Consider the following 25645-nt stretch of genomic DNA (forward strand, 5'->3'; position numbering starts at 1 on the left):
TAAAGCTACTATTTTAAAAAATCAATTGGTTGCCAGGCAGTGGTGGCACACGTCTTTAATCCCAGTATTCGGGAGGCAGAGACAGTTGGATCTATGAGTTCAAGGCCATATAGAACTTGAACTCTCTGGAATACAGAGAGAGTTGTTACAAAGAAATTCTGTCTTAAAAAACATACAAACAAAAAAACTGTAAAAGAAATTCAGTTGGTAAATATACAAATAGAGATCTGTTATCAGAGATATCATCAAAAGATACCTAAAGATTATAATTTGCCAATAACTTAATGTGAAAAAGTTATAAATAAATAATATTAATGTTAGGCTGAATATTAGCAATATGATATTTACACAAAGTAATTTAGCAATGTTGATGTATTTGATGCTAGTTAAACCTCCTTTGGGTAACTGTATTCTATTTTAAGCATGTCTAAGGAATTCTAGGATAAGTCCAGAAGCGTGTATCCAGAATTTTAAAAAGATAAAAATGATGTTATAAATATCTGAAGAAAAAGTTTCTCATCATAGTGTTACACATATGCTAAATCCTACACTTAGGAGGCTGATGTAGGAGAATAAAGGGTTTAAGGCCATCCAAGACTATACAGATAGTGAGACCCTGTCTCAATAAAAAGAAGAAAAACAAAGCTACACGGGCAGTGAATCTCATCATCTAATAATAGTCATAATAAAAATAAAAGTCAAAATAAATCTAATAATAGTCATAACTGCCTCTTTACAAGAGTGCTTTCCATGAACAGATACTAGGAGCAATTCTAGAAGACACTAGGTGGGACTCTTTAAAGAGAAGTCCTATAGTTCTATATATCCTGAAGGTTGGAAGTGATTATTTTTAAAACTTCATTCTAAAATTCTGACTTCAAAAATTAACTAAATAATACAAACCATCCCCAAAAGTAGACTTAAAATCCTTACCTCATTGTTTCGTAATGGTGGTTTTCCACTTTTCTTACTGCAAAGGAAAAATAAAAGAGCTTTACTTTACTTGGTATATGCTTCCATAATTAAAATTATTCTAAGATGTCAAAAAATATATCAAATTATCCAGATGGTTGTTTTCTTTTTATTCATAACCTAGAGAGGTGAAATTCATTAATAATAGTTCAGTTGCTTTTTTACAGGTTGAATGTCTGCTCCATGAAATGCTTGGGCCCAGAAGTGTTTCAGATTTCATAGTTTTTCAAAATTTGGAATATCTGATACATAAACTTTACTACATGCAATAATCCAGGCTGCTCAAAAAGTTTCATTATTTCAAATAATTTTAGGGCAGACATGTTTATTTTGTATTAAGTATCGGTTAGAGAAAGTAATCACTAAATGCTAGCTTACTAGTATTATGAACAAATGCTGTGTCTGTGTGCGTATGTGTGTAAAGTCCCATACATCATGCCTACTTTTTCCTATAAATCTTCCCACGGAATGGTGACAGTTTACCTCCCCATTCTTGAATCAAAGCTTTGCCTGAGAGGGCCTGTGACTGAGCTTCCTTTTATCCCTGTACCCCATCTAAGCTCCCAGGCTATTAGATGGTGCTTCTTACACTCAGGACTGGTCCACCCACTAGTGAATCTCCTCTAGACACACTCTCATAGATAGCTCCGGACTCTGTATTCTATGCAGTTTCTCTCCCAGTCATGCTGACAATTGTGATAGTCATCATACTAGAAAAACCTTTCCGCCTGTGTCCTCCCATACGCTGCTCCAAATCTACACCCTCAATCACATGAATAACCAAATCTAAACTAAACATCTCAAGAAAGAATCTGTCATACTCATTTTACAAGTGAGGAGAGTGACCTGGAAAGAGTAGTTCATGTTCATGATCTGATCACTAATCTGTGTTTACACAGTATCATTAACCTGGCTACAACCTGTTGTAACACCTATCCTTGTGCTTCTTCAATGAAACACGGAGCACGTTTTAAATCCTATTTGCTGTGTAAGCAGTAGTCTGAGGAGAAGTTAATGCAGATTGGCTTCCTGAAGTTGAGGATAGAGCATATTTGGAATATGAAATCTGTATCAGTGAACAGAAGGGGGAAAGCAAGTTTAGAGAGAACTCAAACAGACCCAGCGAAATTTCAGCCAGTCCGAGAGATGTTCTGTGGTGGTTTGAATGAGAAATGTCCCCTATAGTTAAGGGCATTTGAAGACTTGGTCCCCAACTGTGGCACTATTTGAAAAGGTAACCTTGTTGGAGGAAGTATGTCACTGGGGGCAGGCTTTGAGAACTTAAGGCCTCACCCTGCCAGCAATTCATTCTGTTTCATGCTTGTCATTCTAAGTGCAAGGTCTCAGCTCCCTGCTTGTGCCACCATACCTGGCACTTACTTGCTGCCATATTCACCTCTAGAACAGTAAGCCCAAATATATTCTTCTATAAGTTCTCTTGGTCATAATGTTTTATCACAGCAGTAGAGAACGCACTAAGATGCTCTCAGTAAGTACTGTCATACTCGTAGTAAGCTCTGTGATGAATTGAAATGTCTTTATACCTCGGCTTTGCTCAGGCTTACCCAAATGCATGCTGCTCTTGTTAAGTCATGACCTGGAGGTCTGTGTGCTTGAAGTAGAGTCTAAAGCATAGGCGGGGGGGGGGGGGGGGGGGGGGGGGGGGGGGGGGGGGGGGGGGGGGGGGGGGGGGGGGGGGGGGGGGGAGCGCTGCCTGGCTTATACATTCCTCAGAGGTAGTCAGTAAGTCACACTTGAAGGGGAATCTCAGGGCCACATATACTTAACATTCTACTGTCAATGCCTCATTAAGTCAAACAATGTGTAGGCTTCATTTTCAGCATTAAGATATACAAGACCAAGCAAAGCTAGAATAACAAACCTAATAAGTGAAAAAATGTTTCATTTTTAAAAGTGCTTGAGTTGGGGCTGGAGAATTAGATCAGCAGTTAAGAGCACTGGCTACTCTTGCAAAGGACCCAGGTTTAGTTCCCAACAACCACATGGTGGCTCAAAACTGTAACTCCAATTCCAGGGATCTGGTGTCCTCTTCCAATTTCCATGGGCACAAAGCACACATGCAGTACACTTATATACATGCAAGTAAAACATGTACACATAAAAAGTGAAAATACATAATTTGTTTTTTAAAAAGCAGCACCTAAGGTTATTTTTGTTCTTAAGTGTATTATAGGATTGTTTAAAACACACTGCAAACAATAGAACTGTTTCAATGGCTCAGCAGTTGAAAGCATTTACTGCTTTGAGAGGGCCCAGGTTCACTTCTCAGAACCCTCATCAGACGGCCCACAACAACCTACAACTCCACTTCCAGGGAATCTGATGCCCTCTGCCCTCCCCATTTACCTGCACAGACATGGCACACATGAACTCACATAGGCACACACACATCAATTAAAAATGAATAAATAAATTAAATATTGTTTTAGGGTTACAATGAGATACATCTAATATCTAGTAGGATTGTTATTACCAGAAAAACAAAAGATAACAATGATGGTAAAGATGTACAGAAGAGGTAACTCATATAGCTAGCAAGAATGTAAATAAGGTCATTAAAAAGAAAACACAGATTCCACAAAAAATTAAAAAAGAATTATTACCATACGATCCAGCAATTCTACTTACTGATATTTAACCAAGGAAACGGAATTAGGATCTTGAAATAGTACCTGTACTCTGGTTTCACTGCCCCATAGACTCTCCCCAGGCCTGTACTATCACGTTCACAGCCAATCAGCTCCCTCCATGCCTGACCTGTCAAGTCAACTACCAAACAGATCTCCTGGAGCCTCTCTCTACTATCATGTCCACTGCCAGCCGGCTCTCCCCTTTTCTGTACTCTCCCGTCCTCCACCAATCGGCTCTCCCCTTTTCTGTATTCTCCAGTCCTCCACCAATCGGCTCTCTCTCCCCTTTATGTACTCTTCAGTCCTCCACCAATCGGCTCTCCCCATTACTTTCCTCCTCTAAGTCCCCACAGCACCCTCAGCTTGGAACACATACCTTACAAATACCCTCAGTTGGCCCAAACATACAAGGCACAGAAAAAACTGTCAACCTTAAACAATAAAAATCCATGAGCTAGTTCTTTAGAAAATAAAGCAGGAATACAGGCCACATAAGGCTGTGCTTGTCTTTAACCCCAAGACCATGGAGACTGCAGCAAGACCAGGAGGCCAGCCAGGGGTACATAGTGCCTCTCTCGAAATTAAGAAAATAAGAGGAATACAAAAGCGCGCGCACACACACACACACACACAAAATAATAATAAAATAAAATTTAAAACAGGAAGTCTTTGTCGCTAGATTTCTTACATCAAAAATTTGGATGAAATGAGTAACTTCCTAGAAAAACATAGTCTTCCAAAATCCATTACCTAATCAGGAGAGGAATGAAGAAGGGAAAAAGTCAATGGATTGAAAAGCTGGGAAACTCTTGTCAGACACTATCTCCTACTCATCCCAAGAAAAAGCACTTCGCCCAAAACACTTTCAAGGTAACTCCCAAAGAACGGATAGGCTCATGTTTTAAGTAACTGAGCAGGAAGCATGCACTATAAAGCACTATTTGCTGCATGTAAAGTGTCACTACTAAAACCTAACAAAACCAGGTTGTTCTCACTCCTATCAGTAGTTTTTTTTTTTTAATTTCACATCATAAGAATGTATAGCTTGTAATTAAAACTTTAAACAGAGTTTCCAGAACAAAGTCCAAATTCTATAGCAGCTCAGGGCTCGGCTCCTGCCCAGTCAGGCTCATCAGCCACTAGGCACAGACTCTACATGCTGAAGGTAAGCTAACGTCAGTACTATGAAATTACAAGGATCTGACCATCTCCAACTTAATAGTGCTAACTTCACAGGCTCTCACACTGTGTCTTTACGTTACTGCTGCTGCTGAAAATTAGTCCTCTTAGGCAAGAGTCAACACACACCTATAATCCCAGGCTGAGGCAGGAGATTAGGAGTTCCAGGCCAACCTGGGCTATGCAATGAGAACCTATTTCAAAAAAAAATCAGGTCGGGGCTGGAGAGATGGCTCAGCGGTTAAGAGCACTGCCTGCTCTTCCAAAGGTCCTGAGTTCAATTCCCAGCAACCACATGGTGGCTAATAACCATCTGTAATGAGGTCTGGTGACCTCTTCCGGCCTTTAGGCATACACACAGACAGAATATTGTATACATAATAAATAAATATTTTTAAAAAATCAGGGCTGGAAACAAGGCTCAGCTGTTAAGGGAACTTGCTGGTCTGGGGAGGACCTGGTACCCACACGCCCACTCATGACTATCTGTGACTTGACTTCTTGAAATGAAGGTCAGACTGGTCCTTCCTCGCCTACTGTGCTCATGACAAAGTGATTAATTATACCTCCCTTCAGTCTTAAACTGCACCGATCTGGATAACAAACTGTCCAGCACTTCTATCTTAGAAGTCTTCATCCATTTTCCTCCCCTCCAACAGAGAATGTCAGGCACCTGCTGCCCCCATTCACAATTGGTATGATGCATTTGCTGCTCATCAGCACAAAACAGGGCCCGTCTTGCTCATCTCCAAACCACTGAGGTCCAACACATGGTAGATACTTGTGAAACATATTTTGTTTTCTCCTTTAAATTTAGTTTCAGACTAAGACTTTTGGAATCTGCCTAAGAAGAAAAGAAAAAGAATCTAAGTGACCAGATGTGGAAGTGGCAAACCCTGGGAAAACTTCAGGAAACATGCCAGAGTCAAGGCAGCAAGTTGGTGGGGACAGGTGAGTGAGTAGCTTCCTTCAATAAGACATCAGTTTTTCTTGAGACACACAGGACATGACTTTTTTTTTTTTTTTTTTATTTTTGAGACAGGGTTTCTCCGTAGCTTTTTGGTTCCTGTCCTGGAACTAGCTCTTGTAGACCAGGCTGGCCTCGAACTCACAGAGATCCACCTGCCTCTGCCTCCCGAGTGCTGGGATTTTAAAGGTGTGTGTCACCACCGCCCGGCAGGGCATGACTTTTTAAAAAGTAGTTTCAGAATAAAGCTCAACAAACCACTGTAACCTCCACATTCCCTTCCTCCCACCGCCTAGCATTTGCCCAAGTAATTAAGCTGTTTTATCTCATTGTGAAGAAGCATTTTTATAGAATCTTAATAATGCTTACTGTAATTCTTTATTATGGTTAAGGAATTGCTCCCTCCACCCTTCTCAGGGACTCACTGACTCTGAGAACAAAAAAAATGTTTCATTTTGCTGGGCATGAGTTGGGAGCTAATGGTTTCAAATACTTCCCTTCCTTAAATATGTCTCTGAGTTTGTGCCCCTTTCTCCCTCTCATTTCCATATTGAGTTAATTCTCGACTCTAATCTGTTTCTGCCGTCATTTCTAATAATTTTCCTGGCTTTTCTTCCTATTTACATAGCTCCTGCCTTTGTTAGGCTTTTATTATGTCTGACTTAGGATAATCACTTTATATACTCTAGTATGTTCTCACTGAGGGTGAGATTTTTTTCAAGTATTGCCCCCACTCCTGAACACAACTACCAGTTCTTCCTCACATAGCCACTAACCTCTGCACCTTCTCATGTGTTTGCGTCTGTTATAAGCACTATATGTATTTTAGCTCATGACAGTGGCATTATTTCCATTTTTGTAGGCAGGAAAACAAGGTACAAAGTGATTATATAAGTTACCCAAAGTCACACAGCTAACCCAGGAATCCCCTCCAAAGCTGCACCTGCATATAACTAGAATCTGAACGCATGTCTCTAAAATGAGTATCTTTTTTTGTTATCACACTAGGAAATGCTGTTTTTTCCTCAGTGTACTCTACCTTCTTATGAAATAAATTGATTTGTTCATGGTGCTCATGGTTATGACTCACCTCCAACCCGCTTTAAATCACCTTCACACTAAGTCCTGTTCAATTTTAAGCCTCAGTTTAGATTTTGCATGTTTCTGGAATAAAGGCTCTGTATTTCAGAGCACTCTGCTTGGGTCCAACATGTGTCTAATTTTACAGTTCTATCAGTATTTTACTCCAGCTAGATGGCAACTTCTTTCAAGGCAAGTACTATTCTTGCTACCCTATAAGCCTGTAGTACAGTGAAAGGTCTTTCTTAAAGCTTATGAAATGTCAGTTCTCAATTTTTAACTTCATTTTAATATATATATATATTTCCTTAATTTTAAATTAGTACTTCTTTTTAAAAATAACTTTGCTTTATGTCTACTGTAGGTACACTCATGCCATGTGTGGAGGTCAGAGAACAACTTTAGAGTTGGTCCTCTCCTTCCAGTGTGGGTTCTGAGGACTGAACTCAAGCACTTTTACCCACTAAGCTATCTCGCTGTCCCTAAATTAGTAGATCTTTAATTAAAAATTTTACTCTACCTTATTAAAGTATAAAGACCTCTTTCAGCACACGCCTATCAATAGCTGACCTTTCTTGTTGCCACTCTACTCAGTAATCTGTTGGCTTCCTTTCTTCTCCTCCTCTCACCCTGACCGTTTGAAGAACATGATTCTGATTCCAGTGGATCAAAGCTGAGCAAGAGAACTGGTATTTAGATCCCCAGAACCCAAATAAATGCCCATTGGGTGTGGCAGAGACAGGAGATGTCTGGAGCAAGCTGGCTAGCAAGACTAGAGAGAGAAGCCATATCAGTGAGTTCTGGGTTTGATTGAGAAACTGTGACTCAAAGAGCAGGGTCAAAGAGTGATGGGGGATGATCATTCCTTCCTTCCGTCCCTCCCTCCTCCTTCCCTCCTCCTTCCCTCACTCCCTTTCTCTGATTGAGAGACCATGACTCAAGGAGTGGTGGAGGAAGATCCCTGACATCAACTTCAGGCCCCCCACAACACACACACTCATTCTTATCTAACATTCTCTGTTTCTCTCTATCTCTGTCTCTGTCTCTTCCCCCCCCCCCCGCACAGACACATTCACATACACACACCAGACACACATATACATAAGAGAAAATTAAGTAATTCAACATTATATTTTAACAGGATAATAAATTTAATGACTAAGTTTGTTTTGTATTTAATATAACATCTTTTTTCAGCCCATGAATAAGTTCATTTTAAAAGAATTTGAATAAAAAAGCTTTATTCTTTACAATACACATGATTAATTCAATCTTAACTGTTTGTAGATTTATGTTTTTAATGTGTATGAGTGTTTTGCCCGCACTTAAGTATGTGTACCACATGAGTGGCTGGTGCCCAACAAGATCAGAAGGCAGCAGATCCCCTGGAGCTGGAGCTACAGATGGTTGTGAACTACTATGTGGATTCTGAGAAGCAAACCTGGGTCCTCTGCAAGAACAGCAAATGCTCTTATCCATTGAACCACCTCTGGCATACCTATGCTTTTAAAGCTCTTTGATTCCTCAGTAGCAAAGTGAAAATATAAGATTATCTGAAACAACTGGTGTAAACAATAAATACAAATTATGTCTAAAATATGATACGTACTCAACAAACATCAATAGACACTTTATGATACTATCTCCAATTTCATGTTCCCGCTGACCTTTCTCAATGTCTTAGATCAAGCTGTTCTCCCTACTTGGAATACCTCTGACCCCTGAGAGATTAAGACTGAGCTCAAAGGCAAAATCTATCCATGTAATAAACATATTAGTTAAATCTTTCTAATTTCATGTTCTTTCCTAAAAGACTACATTCCTAACACAGGTCTAGAAATTCTTAGGCTGTATGGATTTTCTTTATTATTTGTAGTTCCATAGTGGGTGTGCTAATCTCACTAACATACCAAAAAACAACAAACATTCAATAGACTGTATTGGGTAAATCTTCGATTTCTTGCCATACCAATCCCACTTTCTCCAAGGGGGAGCTAGCTATTGTTGAACCCATGTTAACCACAAAACTGAATGCTATTGCTTGGCCTACATTGGCTTCCCCCACCTCCATCTCTTACTAATCAGCCTATCTTGGGCATTAATAGAAAAACTTAAAAGGAACCCTACAGATGAAAATACCTTAAATCTATTTCTTAATGCAATACAATTGTATTCCTAGGAAAACAGTATTCTAAATATATTATTACTAGAGGTTTATTTTAGGAGGGATGCTCTTAAGAGCATTGAGACTGAACTAGAGAAGTAGTTCTGAAATGTTATATTGCATGGTTCTCTTTCAATGGTCTAGTTTTTTTCTTTCTGCATGTGTGTGATACACATGCATGTGTTTGTGTGTGGGTGCAGTGAGTATGCTCATGCATGTGAGAACCAGAAATTAGTGTCGGTGTCTTCCTTGATCACTATTTCTCATATGTTAAGGTTCAGAGTTGGCTCATACCCTTCAATTCTCAAGAAGAGGGGCCCCTTGGTCATCTAGTAACAAGCTAAAACCTCAGCATCCTTTGAGAAGTTGATTTATATCTACCTGCTAATCTCAGGTCAGCCTGCTTCCTCCAAATCTTGGTCTGTAATGAGGAAAATAGATGATTCTATTACAATTTCTTATTTTCCTACGCTTATGATACACTGAAGAACAGTAAGAACACTGAATTTAGAGTCCTCCACATAAGCGTTCATACAGTACTTCTACAAATAAGAAAAAGACATGCATAATAAAGAGGAAATGCAACAACCTAAATACTGTTCTAGTCAAAGCTAAGATACATCAGTTGTCTTTTGCAACTTAATTTCAGAAGCTAAAATGTGAAAATGGATGCTATAATATGAAAAAGGTAGATTTAAGAAACAATGAAACAATGTAACTGTGATAAATGACACGTTTTCCTTTCTTTTTTAGTATTCAAATTTAAGGTGCACTAGTTTTTTGTTGTTCAAAAATGTTTAATATTTGAAATAATGAAGCATTAAAAGAATAATTTTAAAACTGTTTCTTGGGTCTAGTGCTATTCACTACATTAAAATAAAGAATCACTCTTTCTTTAGAGATACCATGTTGCTTAGTTCACACGGCTGGTTAAGTTTCATAAATATTTAAAGAATGAGAACATATGGTGAGCAGCATATAAACACAATACACTACCTAAACTATTATATACTATGATGCCAATCTGTTCTGCATAGAGCATAATTTGTTAATGCCAACAGACCTGAAATATTAAGAAAGAGCTGGTAGCACATGCCTGCAGTCTCAGCACCTGAGAAATAGGGAGGCAGGAAATTCAAAAATTAAGGTCATCCTTGGTTACATAGCTGAGTTCAAATCCAGCTTGGGTTACATAAGATCTTGTCTCAAAAATGTGTGAATAAATAATAAGTATATTAAATTGTGATCTGAAAAAACCACCATTATGCATCAAGATTATTTACACATGGAGTAAATCATACTGTCCACTTTAATGTCTGCCTTATGCAACACTACAATGCTGAGATGTCTACACCTATTTATAGGCATCATGCTAGCTGGGGATGCTCTGATGAGCTTCATTTTCAATGTATATTTTATTTGGTTGCATTCACTCAGGTTTGCTACACTGGTAAAAGGATAAAAAACATTTTAAAAAAAAATACAAAGACATAGTAGCACATGTCAGTAATCCCAAAATTTAGGAGATAAAGACAAGAAGCTCAGGAGCTCAAAGTCATCCTCAGCTACATAAAGTTCAAGGCTAGCCTGAACTACACAAGACCCTGTCTCAAAATATTATAGCATTAACAAGACAAACAAAACATTCATAGTTATTCCTAACAAGACCGGTAAAAATACCCTAATGTGCGTTACAGTTTCCACTGATGAACAAAGCAAACATAGCCTACGTATTGTGTCCTTATGTTTACCTCTTGACACATACATATGTCTACAAGAAAAGGGACTTTAATAAGAATGTCCTGATTTTTGTAACCAAGAACCTAATGCCCTTGTACACAGTTTAAACAACAACCATTAGGAACATTTCTTAGGATGAGTCTCTCTATCGACACAAATAATTCCAAATCAGACTGAATAAAAGATGCCCATGTTTACTGCAATGCTCCCGGGTGGCACCAGGAAAGCATGAAGAGGGAGAAAGAAGGGGAGACCACGTGTTCATTCTCTGGGGGCAGTTTAAGTAGCCTGTGAGAGTGCTCTTGACCTTCCCCAAGCCTATGGGGAGGGTTATCGTTTGGTGGGCCTTCTCAACCCTCCCTGGGGAGGAGGTCACTTTCTCCCCAGGCTTTCTTGGAGGTAAAGTTTGGACTAAGGCAACTCCTAGGGGAGGGGCCTTGAAATGGAGTTCCTGCCCAGTATTCCAAAGATGCATGTCAGGGGACTGGGATAAGGCTCCCAACTATAATATTCCAGACTCTTTGTATAAAGGGGTATTAGGGAACTGAGTGGTGCTTTTGACCAAACACTAACGATTCTTATACTCTTCAAAAGAAATAACGTTTTGAATAAAATTGAATTTAATTTGCTACGTGTATATATAACTCCAAAGAAAATGTAATCTTTTCTTCCACATGATTCCATTGTGTATTCTTCTCCAAAAGATTAGAGGTGGAGGATAATCATCAGGTCCTAGATGAGTGGATCCTGAGAAAGCATTACAATGTATTTCTCTAAAGATACAGTATGGCCTGAGAATTTAGAAGGGGGTAGCAAATTCTAGGGTTAGGCATGAGCTCACCTGCTAGATTAAGGCCAATCTGGTGACTGAAGGGATGGTGGCAACTCTAAGCTGTTCACTATGCTACATAGCGCTTAGTGTTAGACTAGATCAGGGGTTCTCTCCCTCTTCTATGTAAAAGAACCACTGGCTCTATGGCAGCATCCTGACAGCTCCATGGCCAAAACAGAAAGACCCTTCCCTCTGGCTCCACTAGAAATATGCTAAAAGAGAACTCTACTCAGAGCGGATGAGACAGACAATGGGAGGTCTGTTACCAGAAGGTGCTAGTAAGTTACAGGTAAGAACCAGAACAATTCTCAAAGGGTATCTATTAACAAAATACTTACTCTAATCTGATTCTTTTAATTTACTAGGAAAATATGCAGAAAGAATGCCAATTAAGAATAAAGACACAAACACTTTTAGAGGAGAGACACACAAGAACCAGCAACAACCAATACCCAAGATTCAAAAATAACAGTAACAGCAAAGGAACAACTTGAAGAGAGGAAGTCAGCAAAGAACATGTGACTTTAATAAAAATGAATGCAACTTCATGCTATTTCAACAAAAGCTCATAGTCTACAAAGTAGATCATAGTTCTGTTGTGCACCCCGGAGACCACACTTGAATACTGTGAGTCTAAACTACCTCTTTATCAGGTGGAGAAATATAGAGTATCCCACTTAGACGGCAACTGGAGACATGTAAGACTAAAACTATGACTCTGAAACCAATGCAATACTCTAAAAGTAAAGAGATCTACCAACTTAAAAGCTATTTAAGACCATTTTCATTGACACATCTACAGCATTTTCAGGAAGCCTCAATAGTTTCTGAGAAGCTAACAAAGGAATAGTTTGTTGTCCTTTAATTTTCTTTTGGCAGGCATAATGATGGCTTTTGAGTTGAGCACTGGATTAAAATGTTTTCTTATTCAAGATTCACATAACTGATGGCTTAAATAAATACTATTATCCTATTCTTCTAAGACTCAGAAAGGGTAGGGAAATTGACAAGAAGCCATAGATCTAAGGCATGGCTAACTAACCTCCAAACCCTTACCTGACCTCAAAGACCATGTCCTTTAACTATGTCAAGCTACTTCAGAATCAAAATGCTGCTGTTAAATGAAAACAAACAAAACCTCATTGTTGTCGATTTATAAAACACATGTAAACTAACTTTTCAACATTGTTTTGAACCTCTAGAAGAGAAAAAATCCCTCAATAATGATAAACTAAACTAACACTAATTCATAGCATTACATGAATTCACAGCATTACATTTGCATGAATCATTTTAAAAAGTCATATCAATTTGCATAGTATGTTCACATCCCTTCCATCATGATAAAGACATCCATAGACTTTCACTTATGAATCCAATTTCTGAAATTGAGTCCCAAAGAAATTATTCAGCAGAGATATAAATATTCACTAAAAAAAACACACTATCCATAAAAATCCACAGGCATGGATCAGTGATAGAACTCCTGTTAGTACAAGCAAGGCTCTAGATCCTATCTCCAGAATTACAAGAAAAAAAAATGTTTCACAGGCAGTCAAAATACACAACATGTAAGGGTAAAATAAAATAGGATAAAGTCATGCAAACTACACTCATAAGGGCCATAACAAAAAACAGAATTTATGCCTTTAATGAAAACTGCAAAACATTATAACTGCAAAAAGGCATATAAGTACATAGTAGGCAAAAATAAAACAAATGTTTATTATATTTATGGTCATATAAGTAATTTTTAGTTTATTTAATTATCTTTAATATTTCTACTCTTTAACTGTCAAAAGTTGGTTTTTAAAAATCGTAAATTAATGCTATCATTTATATTGTTTCTGAACCTACAAATAGAAGGTTTAGGAGGTCTAGTTCCTAAAGAGATAACATGCTTAAGACAACATACACATTTATAACAAGAAAACTGTTATTTAACTTAGCAGTAGCTATGCCCTAAGAAATCAGCATCTCACAGGTAAGAACCACTGAACAATATTTTCCAAGTACACCATGCCAGGCACAGTTCTACCCACCAGGGCTATACTAACGAACAAATCAGACGAAAACTTCTTCCTCTGTGGAGCTTAACTACGTTCCCAGCAGCACAGATACACAGGTACAATAAACAGCACATCTGATAATAGTAAGTGCTAAGGAGGAAAGTATAGCTAGGAAGGGAAATAGAACATATACACACAAAGGGTGTTTTTAATCGTATGGCAACAGGTGTATCATCTAATCGATCAATGACTGAAAGAAGGGAAGATATAAACAATGTGACATCACTGGAAACAACATCCCAGGCAGGGAGAAGAGCAAGTGAAGGGGCATTGAGCCAGAAGCTAAGGAACCAAGACCTGAGAGCTGTAATGAACTGGACAATCCTTACCCAGTGACCCCAGCAGATCACAGACACACTTCTCACAACTCTGCTCTGACCTGAACTGCACCAAGTGGGTTCAGTACACAGATGCTGTTGCTGACATACCCTTTTCTTAAGAGTTTCCTTAAGTATGTCTTTTTAATCTAGAAAGCCAAATAGGGTTAATTCTAAGGATGTCATTCAGATCCAGCTCCTCACATGGCTCATGCTTATGCAAAACCCTCAGAGAACTTGTCAAACGAAGAAACATGAAAGCAGCCCCTAGCTTGATTTAAAGAGGACAGACAGATATAAGGAAAGGATAAATTAAGTTTGCAGGAAAGTTACCAGGACTTAAAGACAGGAGTGCATTCAATGCTAAAGCCAAGGCCTGGCAACAGGCCCTAAGACTCGGACTGGGAAAACAGCAAAGAAATTTCTAGCAGTGGAAAAACACAACAAATAATTTAGAGAAAAGAATCTTAAGATGTTAACTAAGCTCAGATACAACCTTGCTACTAATTTTCTAACAGAACTCTTCTATAAATAGCACTGTGGGGACCTGCTTAGTGTAGAGACAGCCTCAAGAGACAAGTGAGTGGGATCTAAAATAGAGCGGAAGCAAAGAAGATGGGAGTAAGAGGAATACAGGTTGCCTGGACCTCTGCAGAAATATCTGGGGAGGAAGTTGTGCCCCACCACTTCTAGACAAAGACTTTAAAGGGACAAAAGATGAAAGTGTACTTGACACACCCAGCTAGATAACAGCCAGTGAAGCAGAGTACACCTGGCAAGGCACTTGAATGTGAGGTTAAAAGCCGGGTGATCATCACTGAGATTGTCAAGAGCAGCTAAATACTTCACATCAAAGTGACCCTTCTCTAGCTTTTTAAGTGTGTTAAAGATCTGGAAAACAAGGAGACAGAGAACTTACAGATAAGACTGGTCACAGGGATAAGGTCCAAAGGCAGGAGTGAGGGTAGCCTACTCAGAGAACAGTGCAGAAACTGGCCTATTTGGACCAGAGTACCAACTGGCAGGCAAGACCACAAGACTAGCCAGGTAAGATGAGACTGGACGGAGGAAAGCTCTGAAACCTCGGATGAGAAATCTGAACTTTACTTCACAAGCACTAATGGGAAGGGGAGTTGCTTTCTTCTGCTTTAATGGTTTAATTATTTAGCATAGTAAAATACTGTGGTCCCATTCCCTGCACTGGAACTAGCCTACTGATTTCCCACTGTTCCTATTATAGACTTTTGGGTACACTCATGACTTCTATGATGATAAGACCTCTATTTCCTTCTCCAACGCCTGTCAATCAACTGCTCTGAAAAGTTCTTCCACAGTTCTGCATCACTTATTCCCTCTGTAACACTTCTTGAGTGTCTATCCCGGGACATACCCAAATGAAGGATTTAAATATGACTCAAAGTCTCCCTAGCTCACTTGCCTGCCATGTACTAGGCCTAGGTATGTTCCCCAGTACAGCAAAAAACAAGAGTTAATTGCAAAAATAAGCATGACTCAGTCTAAAGTCTCAAGAAATTCAGAGTCTTGGTTTCTGCTTATGCAGAAGCCAAGAAAAGAGACCAGAACAAAACTAAGCAGTGAGTGCTAGCAAAGAGAAATAGGACAGTGTCAGAAAAGCGAAGGATAGCTCTATTACCTGGGGTTAGGAAAGCCGGAAAACACCTAGCAGAAAGTTTTTTTTTACTGAGCCAACTTTTGAAGAAAAGTATCTAAGACAGTGGGAGAAGTGGTTGAGACAGCACAGATCATAATCAGACTACAAGTTAGCTGTACATGGCTGAATAAGTACAAAACGAAAGCAAGGACCAAATCACTAACACAGGTAAGCCAGGATAGTACAGTGGCCGTACATGACAGTGTGTCACCTGACACTTTTAACACTTTATGCGAAGTCTATTTTCCCCAACAAGAATATAAGCTCCTTAAGACGGCTGACATTTTTTTTACATGTTACATATATGCAACACAGAAATGCAACGTTCTAAACAAGCAATTCCTTTTTGATGATTAAGTGACTTTTGCCAATTGTTTGGCAAATTGAAGGAGTCAATTGTTTAAGGAAGAGTAAAGTAGGGGAAAGTTAGCAAATAGTGGTAGGAAATAATTAGAAAGAAATACAAAGAAACTTTCTGGGGAGATGAAGATGTTCTAATTTGTAAGATAGGAATATAATACAAATGTGTCTATTTGGTTGAAAAAAAGTGTAACTAAGAATGGCATGTTTTAATAAATATAAGTTTTACCTTAAAATCTATAAAAAGGGCAGGGAGAAAATAGATATGGATGAAACCATATGGGTAAAGTTAATAGGGATCGTTATTCTACTTACTCTGTATATTATGTAAAAATTTCCATAATAAAAGAGTGAGTGTGCATGTGTGATTTAATAAGATGGAAAAATTACACTAACAGAATTTTAAAACAGAATTTTATCCACTATAATATTCAGAATAATGTTGCAACATAACTCCTGAAGTGGTTTTACTAGCTCTGTTACCTATCCAATTCAAAGGAATATATATTCTAAGAGAAACCTACTATTCACAAGACAGATAAAATAAGGACTAGAAACCAATTATCCCTTAGTTAAGCACCAGATATTAAAATAATTAGCTGTTACCAAAGACCAGTATAATAGGACAGAATATTCTAACCTCCAAACTGTGAAACCAAAGGTAGAGACTGAAAGACAAACACAATATCTAATTTATATATTAATATATATATGATCAGATACATATACATATCACTAAGAATGATATGTGTGTGAATGGTGTATATATGTCATTCTTAGTGGTTTTTGTTAAGTTCAATCATTTTATCTCAGTTTATGTCTCATATTTATCTGCTCATAATATGCATTCTCATCCCTCAAAACATTAATGCCTAAAACAAAGATTTCACTGCTCACCCCAATATGAAAGATTAGCAACTCTATTTTGTTCATTAAATCAGCAGTTGCATAATTCCATCATCAGAAAGTTCACAAATTTTCTCAAAAAGAATTTTGGAAATGGCAGATGAATAGTTTCGATTATTTAGGAAAAGAAATTGTACTACACTGTGTCGTCACTATTGCTACTATTTCCCATTAGATTATGTTTAAAACTCCCTGTACTCAATAATCTACAGCCTTATAAATCAGCTGAACGTTGGCTGGGACTGTGACTGGAAAGGGACATGAAGGTGTTTCGAGGGTGCTGATAATACACTGCTTCTTGATCCGGGCACTGGTTACACAGGTGTGTTCTACTTGCACAAGTCTTACAAGCCTGACACTTACCCTGTATGTTACCTAGTGAAGAACTGTGTTGAAACAGTCAGAGAGGTTAGCAGTCAAATTCCCTTCCTACTAAAATATCTGTCTGTTCAATGCACTAAAACGCTTCTCTGCAAAAATAAAAAAAGTACTTCAAAGCATTTAATATTTTCTATCGCCATATCCCCAAATAGCCAATAACTTCTAATTGCAAATGCAAGTTCAGAAAGGACACAATCTAGTGGAAAAAATACTTAATCCTTTCCTCCCCCCCAAAAAAAAATTTAAAAAGGCGAATAATTAGTGAATGACGGTGATGTGTGTCATTATTTTGTAAAGCTGATTTAGGAAGATGCACCATGCTGCAGGCAACAGGCAAGTCAAATCAGACAGAAGGACAAAAACTACTTTATGGAAAGGGTACTAGGAACTCCGCTCTAGTATTTTGGGCCAAATTCTAAATAGTTCAAGCAAATCCAAAGCAGGTGACAATAGTACCTGCCCAGAGGGTCGATGGGATAAAATGCATGGAAGCATTATTCTAAGATTGGATATTAAATAGCCAAAGACTAGCAAGAACGCTTAGGAAGTCGTCTTTTCTCAACCACTCGCGGAAATCCATTGGGCGACAAGAAATAAAATTGTGCCTGTAATCCCACCACCAGAACCCAATTCTCTTCTTCTTCTTCCCTCATCTCCCAAAAGTTCAAAGTAAACCTGAACGTCCTCTGCAGGCAGGAAGCAGTACGGTACTAACAAGTGATCTTCACCTAAAACACACTTTCACCTTTCACCTATAAAGCCGGGGGAGGAAACTTTGTCCTCCACACACCTCGCAGCCAATTCAGCTTTTTCCAAAGAAATGTCAGGGAGTTCGCTGACCAGTTCGGAGAGCAGGGCACCCCTCTGGAAGAAAATCGTGCCAAGTAGCCCCAGAACACCCCCCTAGGAACGCCCTGGCGACTCTGCACCTCCACTACTCCGGAGTCCAGCCAAAGCTGGTCCCAGGGACATAGCCAAGAGCGTCCACCGAACAAATCCTTAGCGCTCTCGGTGGCGATGAGATGGCAAAACCAGGACGCACCCAGAAAGTTGGCATACAGGAGGGAGGCGGCGAGGGGGCGCGGGGACACGGCGCGCCCTCCTCCCTCCCACAGTCCGGCGACAACGCGGCTGCCACCGGGCCGAGGGCCGCGGGGCTCGGGGACCGCTGGCCTCGCTCCGCGGACACCCGCGCCGCTCGGGCCCGGGAGGAAAGGGCAAGGCGCGCGCCCGGAGCCTCCGCTCGGGCCCGGGAAGGCGGCGCGGCCGCGAGCCTCACCCGTGCTGGCCGAGCGCGCGGCGCCGCTTGTGGAGCAGGCAGAGCAGCAGGAAGGCGGCCCCCGCCAGCGAGGAGTTCCGCGCCGTCAAGTACTTGCTGAAGGCCGCCATGGCACCGGCTGGGCGAGCGAGCCGCGGGATAGGGGACGCGCCGGCAACTGCCTCAGTGCAGGAAGCGCGGGGGAGACTGGGAGGCTAGCTCGGCGCCGAGCGAGGGCGGGGCCGGCCGCGCGGGAACGCCCCCTGGCGCGCGCCGCCGCGCCGAGCCCCCCGCGGACTTTGGCTTCGCCGACGGGTGCGCGCGCGGGCTAGCGGGCGCGGGGAGGTCGGCCCCCGGGGCACGCTCTGCGCACGCGCGGACCCCCGCGGACTCGCCGGAAACGCGGCGGGCAACGGCTGCCTGTCCTCGGCGCTGGTCCCGGGCTCCCACCGCTCCGGTCTTGTGAGCTCCGTGTGCACACACCCTGGCTTTCACAAGACCTGGGAGAGCGGGCCAGGCCTGCGCCGCCGACTCAGCGTGCCCTGCCCCTCTGCCATCCCCTGGACGAGTCGGTGCCACCCTCTTAAAGAAGCCGGAGAAGGAGGGGCACCGGCCCCATCGCGGAGCACTAGCAAGACTGGAGGCGTGGTCATCGTTTGCCACTTAGCGAGTGAGGGGAAACCCGGGAAGAAAGACTACAGATCAAATACGTTATTCCAAGCCTTCGTGGGTTATGATCCCTGGAGTTCTGTAAGATCAGTTTAGGAGAACGGGCCTATCGTTCTATTTTTTTAAAAAAGTATATGTAGTAGAAAAAAAAAATCTCAGAATTCAAGTCAAAAAGGAGTTTTAAGGAAAAAATTATTTTTTTGTTGATCTGGTCAAGGAGTGGCAATTAAAAATGTATATCTATCTTAGGTCTGGTCAAAGAAAGTTTAAGAAACGCTGTTCTTTGCAAAGGGACATTCAGAAATAACAATCGTGCGTTGTCTTAATGCTGGCCTTACTCCCAGAAGCAGAAGGGCTTCACAGACTACAGCATTCTTCTCCTGCCCAACCCTATCATGCAGGAATTGTTATCCCTAGCCTTCAGTCTATCCCATGCACAATAACTTAATGAATGGCTGTTTTCAGTCAAGGAAACAAGTGTCGGCCATAAAGGAAGCTTATAAAGCCTCACACAGTACATACACGTTTAAAAGTTGCCTACACGTTAAAGTAGCCAATGAAACATTGGTGCCCTAGGTATTTTCTCTGTGTGAGTGGGTGGTTGTTTAAAAAGGTTATGAGAATGGCAAAGACCAGAGACAGGGGCGTGTGTTGTGTACAGGTGCTCAATCAGTCAAAATCTAAATTACAAGAAAGTAGAGCCTCTACCAAACTCTCCATATGCCATCGTGTATTTCCCATTACCCTTGGAATTATTTAAGTAATTAGGTATGCCCGGCACAGAAAAAGCTTGTATGAACAATCAATCCCTTATTCTCCAGAGGCTGGTGCAGAAGAAAAACATGAAGGAAAATATGGATGAGTTAAATGTCACGGGAAAGTGAACTAGGTGCTATGAGAATACCAATAAGAAAACTCAGAATTTTTCTAGAACTTTTAATTAAGGTTTGACAAAAAAAAATGATTCCAAAGTTACACCCTAAGGCCAAAAGAGCCTCCTAGCCAGTGGGAAGGGGGTGGTGCTAGTTCACTAGGGAAGCGCAGTATAGTGTGAAAGCTTTGGGAACCTGGGGAGAAAAATGAGTTTGTAATAATGAAGTGTTTCCAAAGCTAATTGAAAAAATCATCTATAAGAAAATAGATTTCAAAACATTCAAAAAAAGAACAAAAAAGGATAAGAATAATCCACAAACAAGATAGTCTACAAAATACCCTTGCTCAAGAAACATAGACGAGTCTTAAGGGGCAGGGAAGGAATGGAAGAAGGGAGGGAGGGAGGGAGGGGGAAAATTATACAAGCTGCAATGTTTTCTAGTTGTTGATGTGCCCATCTGATAAAAACCACTGAGGGCTAGTCCAACAAAGTTAGCTTTACCAAGCTGATGCAAAAAAGGAACACTGCACAGCAGAAGGACTGTGGTCCTGATCCCCCCAAAAAACGATGAAGTAATTTCTACCCTTAGTATAAAATCTAAATGAAGTAATGCTTGAGAGGCTCAAAGCAAACCAGATCTACTCCCAATATAAAACCTGAGTTGAAAAGTAGACTCCAGCACCCGTTTCTTTGGAAACATACATTTTCCATCAGCACAGCGTCAACCCCTTGTCTCCAAACGCTGCCGTTTTAGTGTGGGTTTCAATCGCTTCAGTGAAACACCATGACCAAAAAGCAAGTTGAGGAAAGGGTTTATTTGACGTTTATGTTTGCACGGTAATCCTTCATTGAAGGAACTCAGGCTAGGACCAGAAACAGGCAGGAACCTGGAGCAGGAGCTGATGCAGAGGCCGTGGAGGAGTGTTGCTTACTGGCTTGCTCACTCCTGGCTTGGTCAGCCTACTTTATTAAAGAACCCTGGACACCAGTCCAGGGATGGCGCCACCCATGATGGGCTGGGTCCTCCGCCATCAATCATTAATTAAGAAAATGCCTTACAGGACTGCCCTTATGGTTCTTATGGAGGCATTTTGACAATTAAGCATCCCACCTCAATGACTTTAGCTTGTGTCAAACTGACATAAGATTATCCAGCACAAGGCACTTCTCTCAGTCAATCTCAGGTCATTTAAATCTTCCAGGCAAGAAGACGTTTCTCTCCTTAGTGATCTCAGAACCGGACGTTTAGGACTGTAGAGGGGAAATATTCTTCAGCACTATGTCATTTGGTACCCTTTTTCAGATTCACATTTCACTATGCCATAAATATAAGAAAGAGAAAATAGAAGTTTATTAAGCAGTCTCCCAGAGACCTGAGCTTTAAAGAATTTGGGCTACTGCAAATGGGACATAGGGGACGTACAGAGTTGGAGAATCAGGAAAGCCTCCTGAAAAACATGCCGCAGCCAACTCTCATGATTGTGTCCTGAGCTTTGCCTTGTGGTGTCCTCACAGTTGTCTCTCCTTTACGTCAGAGCTGGTCCAAAGGCTAGCCTGATGGTATGTGACTCTCAACGGAGATCCCAGTGCGCATCATGACTTTTGCCTTAATATCCTGTTTTCCATAGAGCAGTGGTTCTCAGCCTGTGGGTCATGACCCCTCAGGGTCCCCTATCAGATATTTACACTATGATTCATAACAGTAGTAAAATTACAGTTATGAAGTAGCAACGAAATAAGTTTATGGTTGGGGGTTGCCACAACATGAGGAACTGTATTAAAGGGTTACAACATTAGGAAGGTTGAAACCACTGTTCTAGCAGAAGCCAACTGCCATGGAGAATTCTCTGGGAGCCCCAGAGAAGCCAGCACCAGCGTGACAGTCACTTGAGAAACAGACCTCTCCCTGCAGTCAAACCTTCAGAAAACTACAATCTCGTGAATGATTTCATCCTACAACTCAACTAAGATGCTCCCAAACTCCTGACTCACAGAAGCTGGGAAATTATTCATGCTTACTGTGTTTAAGACGCTAAATTTAGAGTGTGATCTTTTTGCAACTGATTGATTTGGGTCAACCCTTTTTTGAAAAAAAAAAAAACTGGGACATTTAGAAGAGATAATGGGATCAAAGTCGCAGAAACAAGAATCAAGCAGATGGGGGAAGACTGTGAAGGCTGAGTTGAAGGAGAGGTGTGGACCGAGGGGAAAGGTTGAAATGTTAATATAGATTGGTGGAAGGCATAAGTGCCCAGTTCAAAGGTGTGATTTAGTCTGCATGCAAGGATGAGTGTTGTGTACCTCGTGTGGAAGTTTAGGGAAAGAGTAGTGCCTTGGCTTTGCTTTAGGGTAGAGAACATGTTTAGGGAGCGTGAAGGGTTGACTGAAGGAGGACGGAGCGTGAAGGGTTGACTGAAGGAGGACATACAAGCCGAGAGACCAGTTTACACCCTTCGGTGAACAAATCAAGGTAGAAAGGTAAGGAATGGAAACTGAGTCAAGCAAACAGCAAGAGAAGGATTCCGTGTCTTTTCTTTGCTCTGGGGGGTAGGTGATACTGTTAATTAGCAGGAAGAAAGCTTTTTAATTGGCTGTGTTATCTCCTGGTTGACAGGATAATATTTACTCATAGGCACAGAAGTGGCACACACTTGTTATGCAGGAGAATGGGATGCAAAGGCACAAACCCCTTACTGTTTTCTCATCACCAGGATAAACTCCAGGATGCTCAACACCCACACGAGGCCAGTTGCAAGAGAAGCTCTGACTACTTTTCCCAACCTCCCACCACTACAGGAAGTAAGAGGACACCCCAGTCGCTTTCTCCCTGGATCCTGGACTGCACTATCCTCTCTGCCTTAAATACCAGATACTTCTTCCCCTGATATCCCTATTTCCAACTCAGTTCATCCCACAAGATGAGGGCCCTTTTCCAGCTCCCTGTGGGATCCTTTCAGTCATCCCAAGCTTCAATTTCAAGTTTTGACAAAAAGTCATGAAGCTCTCCACCAACGAAGGCGAGGATGCCTAGAACCTGTTCTCCAAATAGGAGAACAGGAAGAAGAAAATGTTTAATTGATATCTCAAGAAGTTATCTTGTGAGTCATGCATTGAGAACACACCTAAAAGTCAATAAAACAGCCCTGCCGTATTGTGATTAGCAATGTGAACAAGACGACAATTACAAAGGAAATGTAACCAAAGCTGTGCTGGGTCAGATTCACGTCAGACTGTACATGAATCTGCAAGAGGGAGAAACAAATCCGGGCTAGGGACTTGCAAAGAGACAAGTGCAGGCTGCCAGATGTTCGCTGCAATCTTTGCCTTACTTTCTCTTCACTGTGCCTGCCTGCCCTTGCATGTTCAGCTCCTTTCATTTGTGATCTAGGTCGGATGCAGAGCAAGCTGAAGTTAGTCTTTGTGTTCAATCCAGCAACCCAGTGTCCAGGCACCTGTGTGTATGATCCAACCAAATACTCCTTATAGACAGATAACGCTCAGCTTGACTAACTCTTCAGTTCAACATCACCATCCTCTTTTGAAGGCCCAGATTGCTAGAGTGAACCCACCTATGGCTGAATTCTTCCCTGAGCTAGGTCAGGTCTCCTTCCTAGAAACAGAACCTGGCACAGTACCCTCCTCGGGCTGAAATCCTGCTCTGCCATCTTCATTAGACATGGGCTCACCATCTGATGCCCACGTTCTCCGCCACTACTGACCAGAATGGAAAACTGCATAATTGGAGACAGAGTCTCATATAGTTTAGGTTGGCCTTTAACTCACTGTGTAGCTGGGGATGACCTTGAACCTCTGACCCTCCTGCTTCTAAATACTGGAATTGCAGGCTTGCTCACCGTGCTCAATGCAGTGCTGAGGATCAACCAGGGCTTTTTGAATGTTAAGAAAACACTTAGCTACATCCCCAGCCTAGAAAAAATAAATAATGACGCAAGGTAGTTTTAAAGTAAAGTTTATACAAAACCCAGTGCACTCTTTATTATTTTCACTTTTATAATTTTTTAAAATATAATTTTTTAAAATAGTTTCACCAATTACATGTTATAGCAATATGTTTGAGATAAGAAACATATAAATTGACTTACATTGCAATATGTATATACATTAACTCATACCAAACTGTCTGCTTTATCTAGGTTATAAAATGTGGTAAAGACCTATTAGTGGTTACTGTCATGAGGGAGAAAAGACAGAATTCCACAGCAGAATCAGAAGGCAAGGAACACCTGAGGATAAGTGTGGTAGCAGAGCTGGTAGCAGCTCACGGTCTTGTTATATTTTGATTCAGGTGCTATATTACTGATTTATAAAGTTAAAGAAATCCAGTGAGCCATGACTTTCAGAGCATGACTAAAAACTCAAGCCAGTCACGATGGCCCATGCCTGTATCTCAGCACTCAGGAGACAAGAAGAGCTCCACAAGTTCAAGGCCAGCCTGGTCTTCGGAGCCAGTTCAGGCCAACCACGGTCGAACAGCAAGATCCTGCCTGAAAAACAAACAAACAAACAAAAAAGTAACAAGAACAATAGAATAAACTTAAATGCAATAGAAACCTGATAAATATAATACCTTAGTGTTATATTTTGTGAAAAGTTATCTTCAGCAACGCCATGTAGCAAACGACTCTCTGGAAGGAAATATTTCCAATGTAGAGCCAATAAATGTAGATGCCAATAAAGGGTTGGCATCCCTAATTTTAAAAGAACTTACTTAAGTAAAAAGACAAAAATGTCTACAGAAAAATGGTCAAATGACAAGGACGATTTACAAAAAGGATACTAAAATGGTCTTTACACATGTTGAAATATATTCAACCTCACTCATGGAAAAGACTTGTAAGCTATGTAAAATGTGTAAAAAATAAAGTCACCCTTAGTACAGTTCATCTTGCACCCACAACATTGGCAAACGTTCTAAAGCTTATTAACGTGCCTCTCAGACATTGTTGGTATGTCTGTCAAGATGTTGGGGAGTGAAGCTAGGGCCTCAAACATGCTAGACGAGTGCTCTACCCAGGAAACCATTTCTGAGATCACTAATCAGGTTTTCAAAAGGAAAAAGCTTAGGGTAAACCAAAATAGAGATGTTAAAACCATTTGCTGATACATTCATGCTCTGTGAAACACCTGGAGTACTTCAATCTGTGGAAGAGAAATAGTGAGAAGCAAAAGCAATCTAGCTCAGATATCCTTGAAGCAACCTTTAGAATAGTTAAGAATGCCCCGTGGGAAGTAAAGGTAATGTCAAAGCACTTCCTAATCCAAAGAGATGCCTACAATCAGGGATATTGCTTTATACATAAGGAGTGAGTGGCAGTTCTCCCTGGAGCTGGGGCCTGTCTGGGCACCACTGTGTGCTGGGTGTGTTTTCTGAGCCAACCCACGCTGGGCATCAGGGCTGTGATTATATATATTAGCAAGTTCCACTCCACTCAAGTATGGCTCCTGAACAGTACAGAAAGGAGTTTATTTTACTCAAACAATAGGAGGATTAATACAGAGAAACAAGATTGTATAATGGCAGTGTGTCTAAAAC

At 40.8% G+C, this 25645-nt stretch overlaps 1 protein-coding gene across 1 annotated transcript in view; it reads right to left on the reverse strand.

The window, feature by feature from the left end:
* Abcd3 (ATP binding cassette subfamily D member 3) overlaps positions 1-19059 on the reverse strand; it is a 54614-nt gene extending 35555 nt beyond the window's left edge. The window contains exons 1-2 of the mRNA XM_050136243.1: positions 18570-19059; positions 934-970 (exon numbers count right to left, since the gene is read on the reverse strand). Coding sequence (XP_049992200.1) covers positions 934-970; positions 18570-18679 — 147 coding nt within the window. The 5' untranslated portion in view covers positions 18680-19059. The remainder of the gene's footprint in view (positions 1-933; positions 971-18569) is intronic.
* Positions 19060-25645: the final 6586 nt, after the last annotated feature.

This window comes from Alexandromys fortis, unplaced genomic scaffold, assembly GCF_014885135.2.
Source record: "Alexandromys fortis isolate MF-2015 unplaced genomic scaffold, M_Fortis_MF-2015_v1.1 scaffold_19, whole genome shotgun sequence".
Classification (NCBI taxonomy): domain Eukaryota; kingdom Metazoa; phylum Chordata; class Mammalia; order Rodentia; family Cricetidae; genus Alexandromys; species Alexandromys fortis.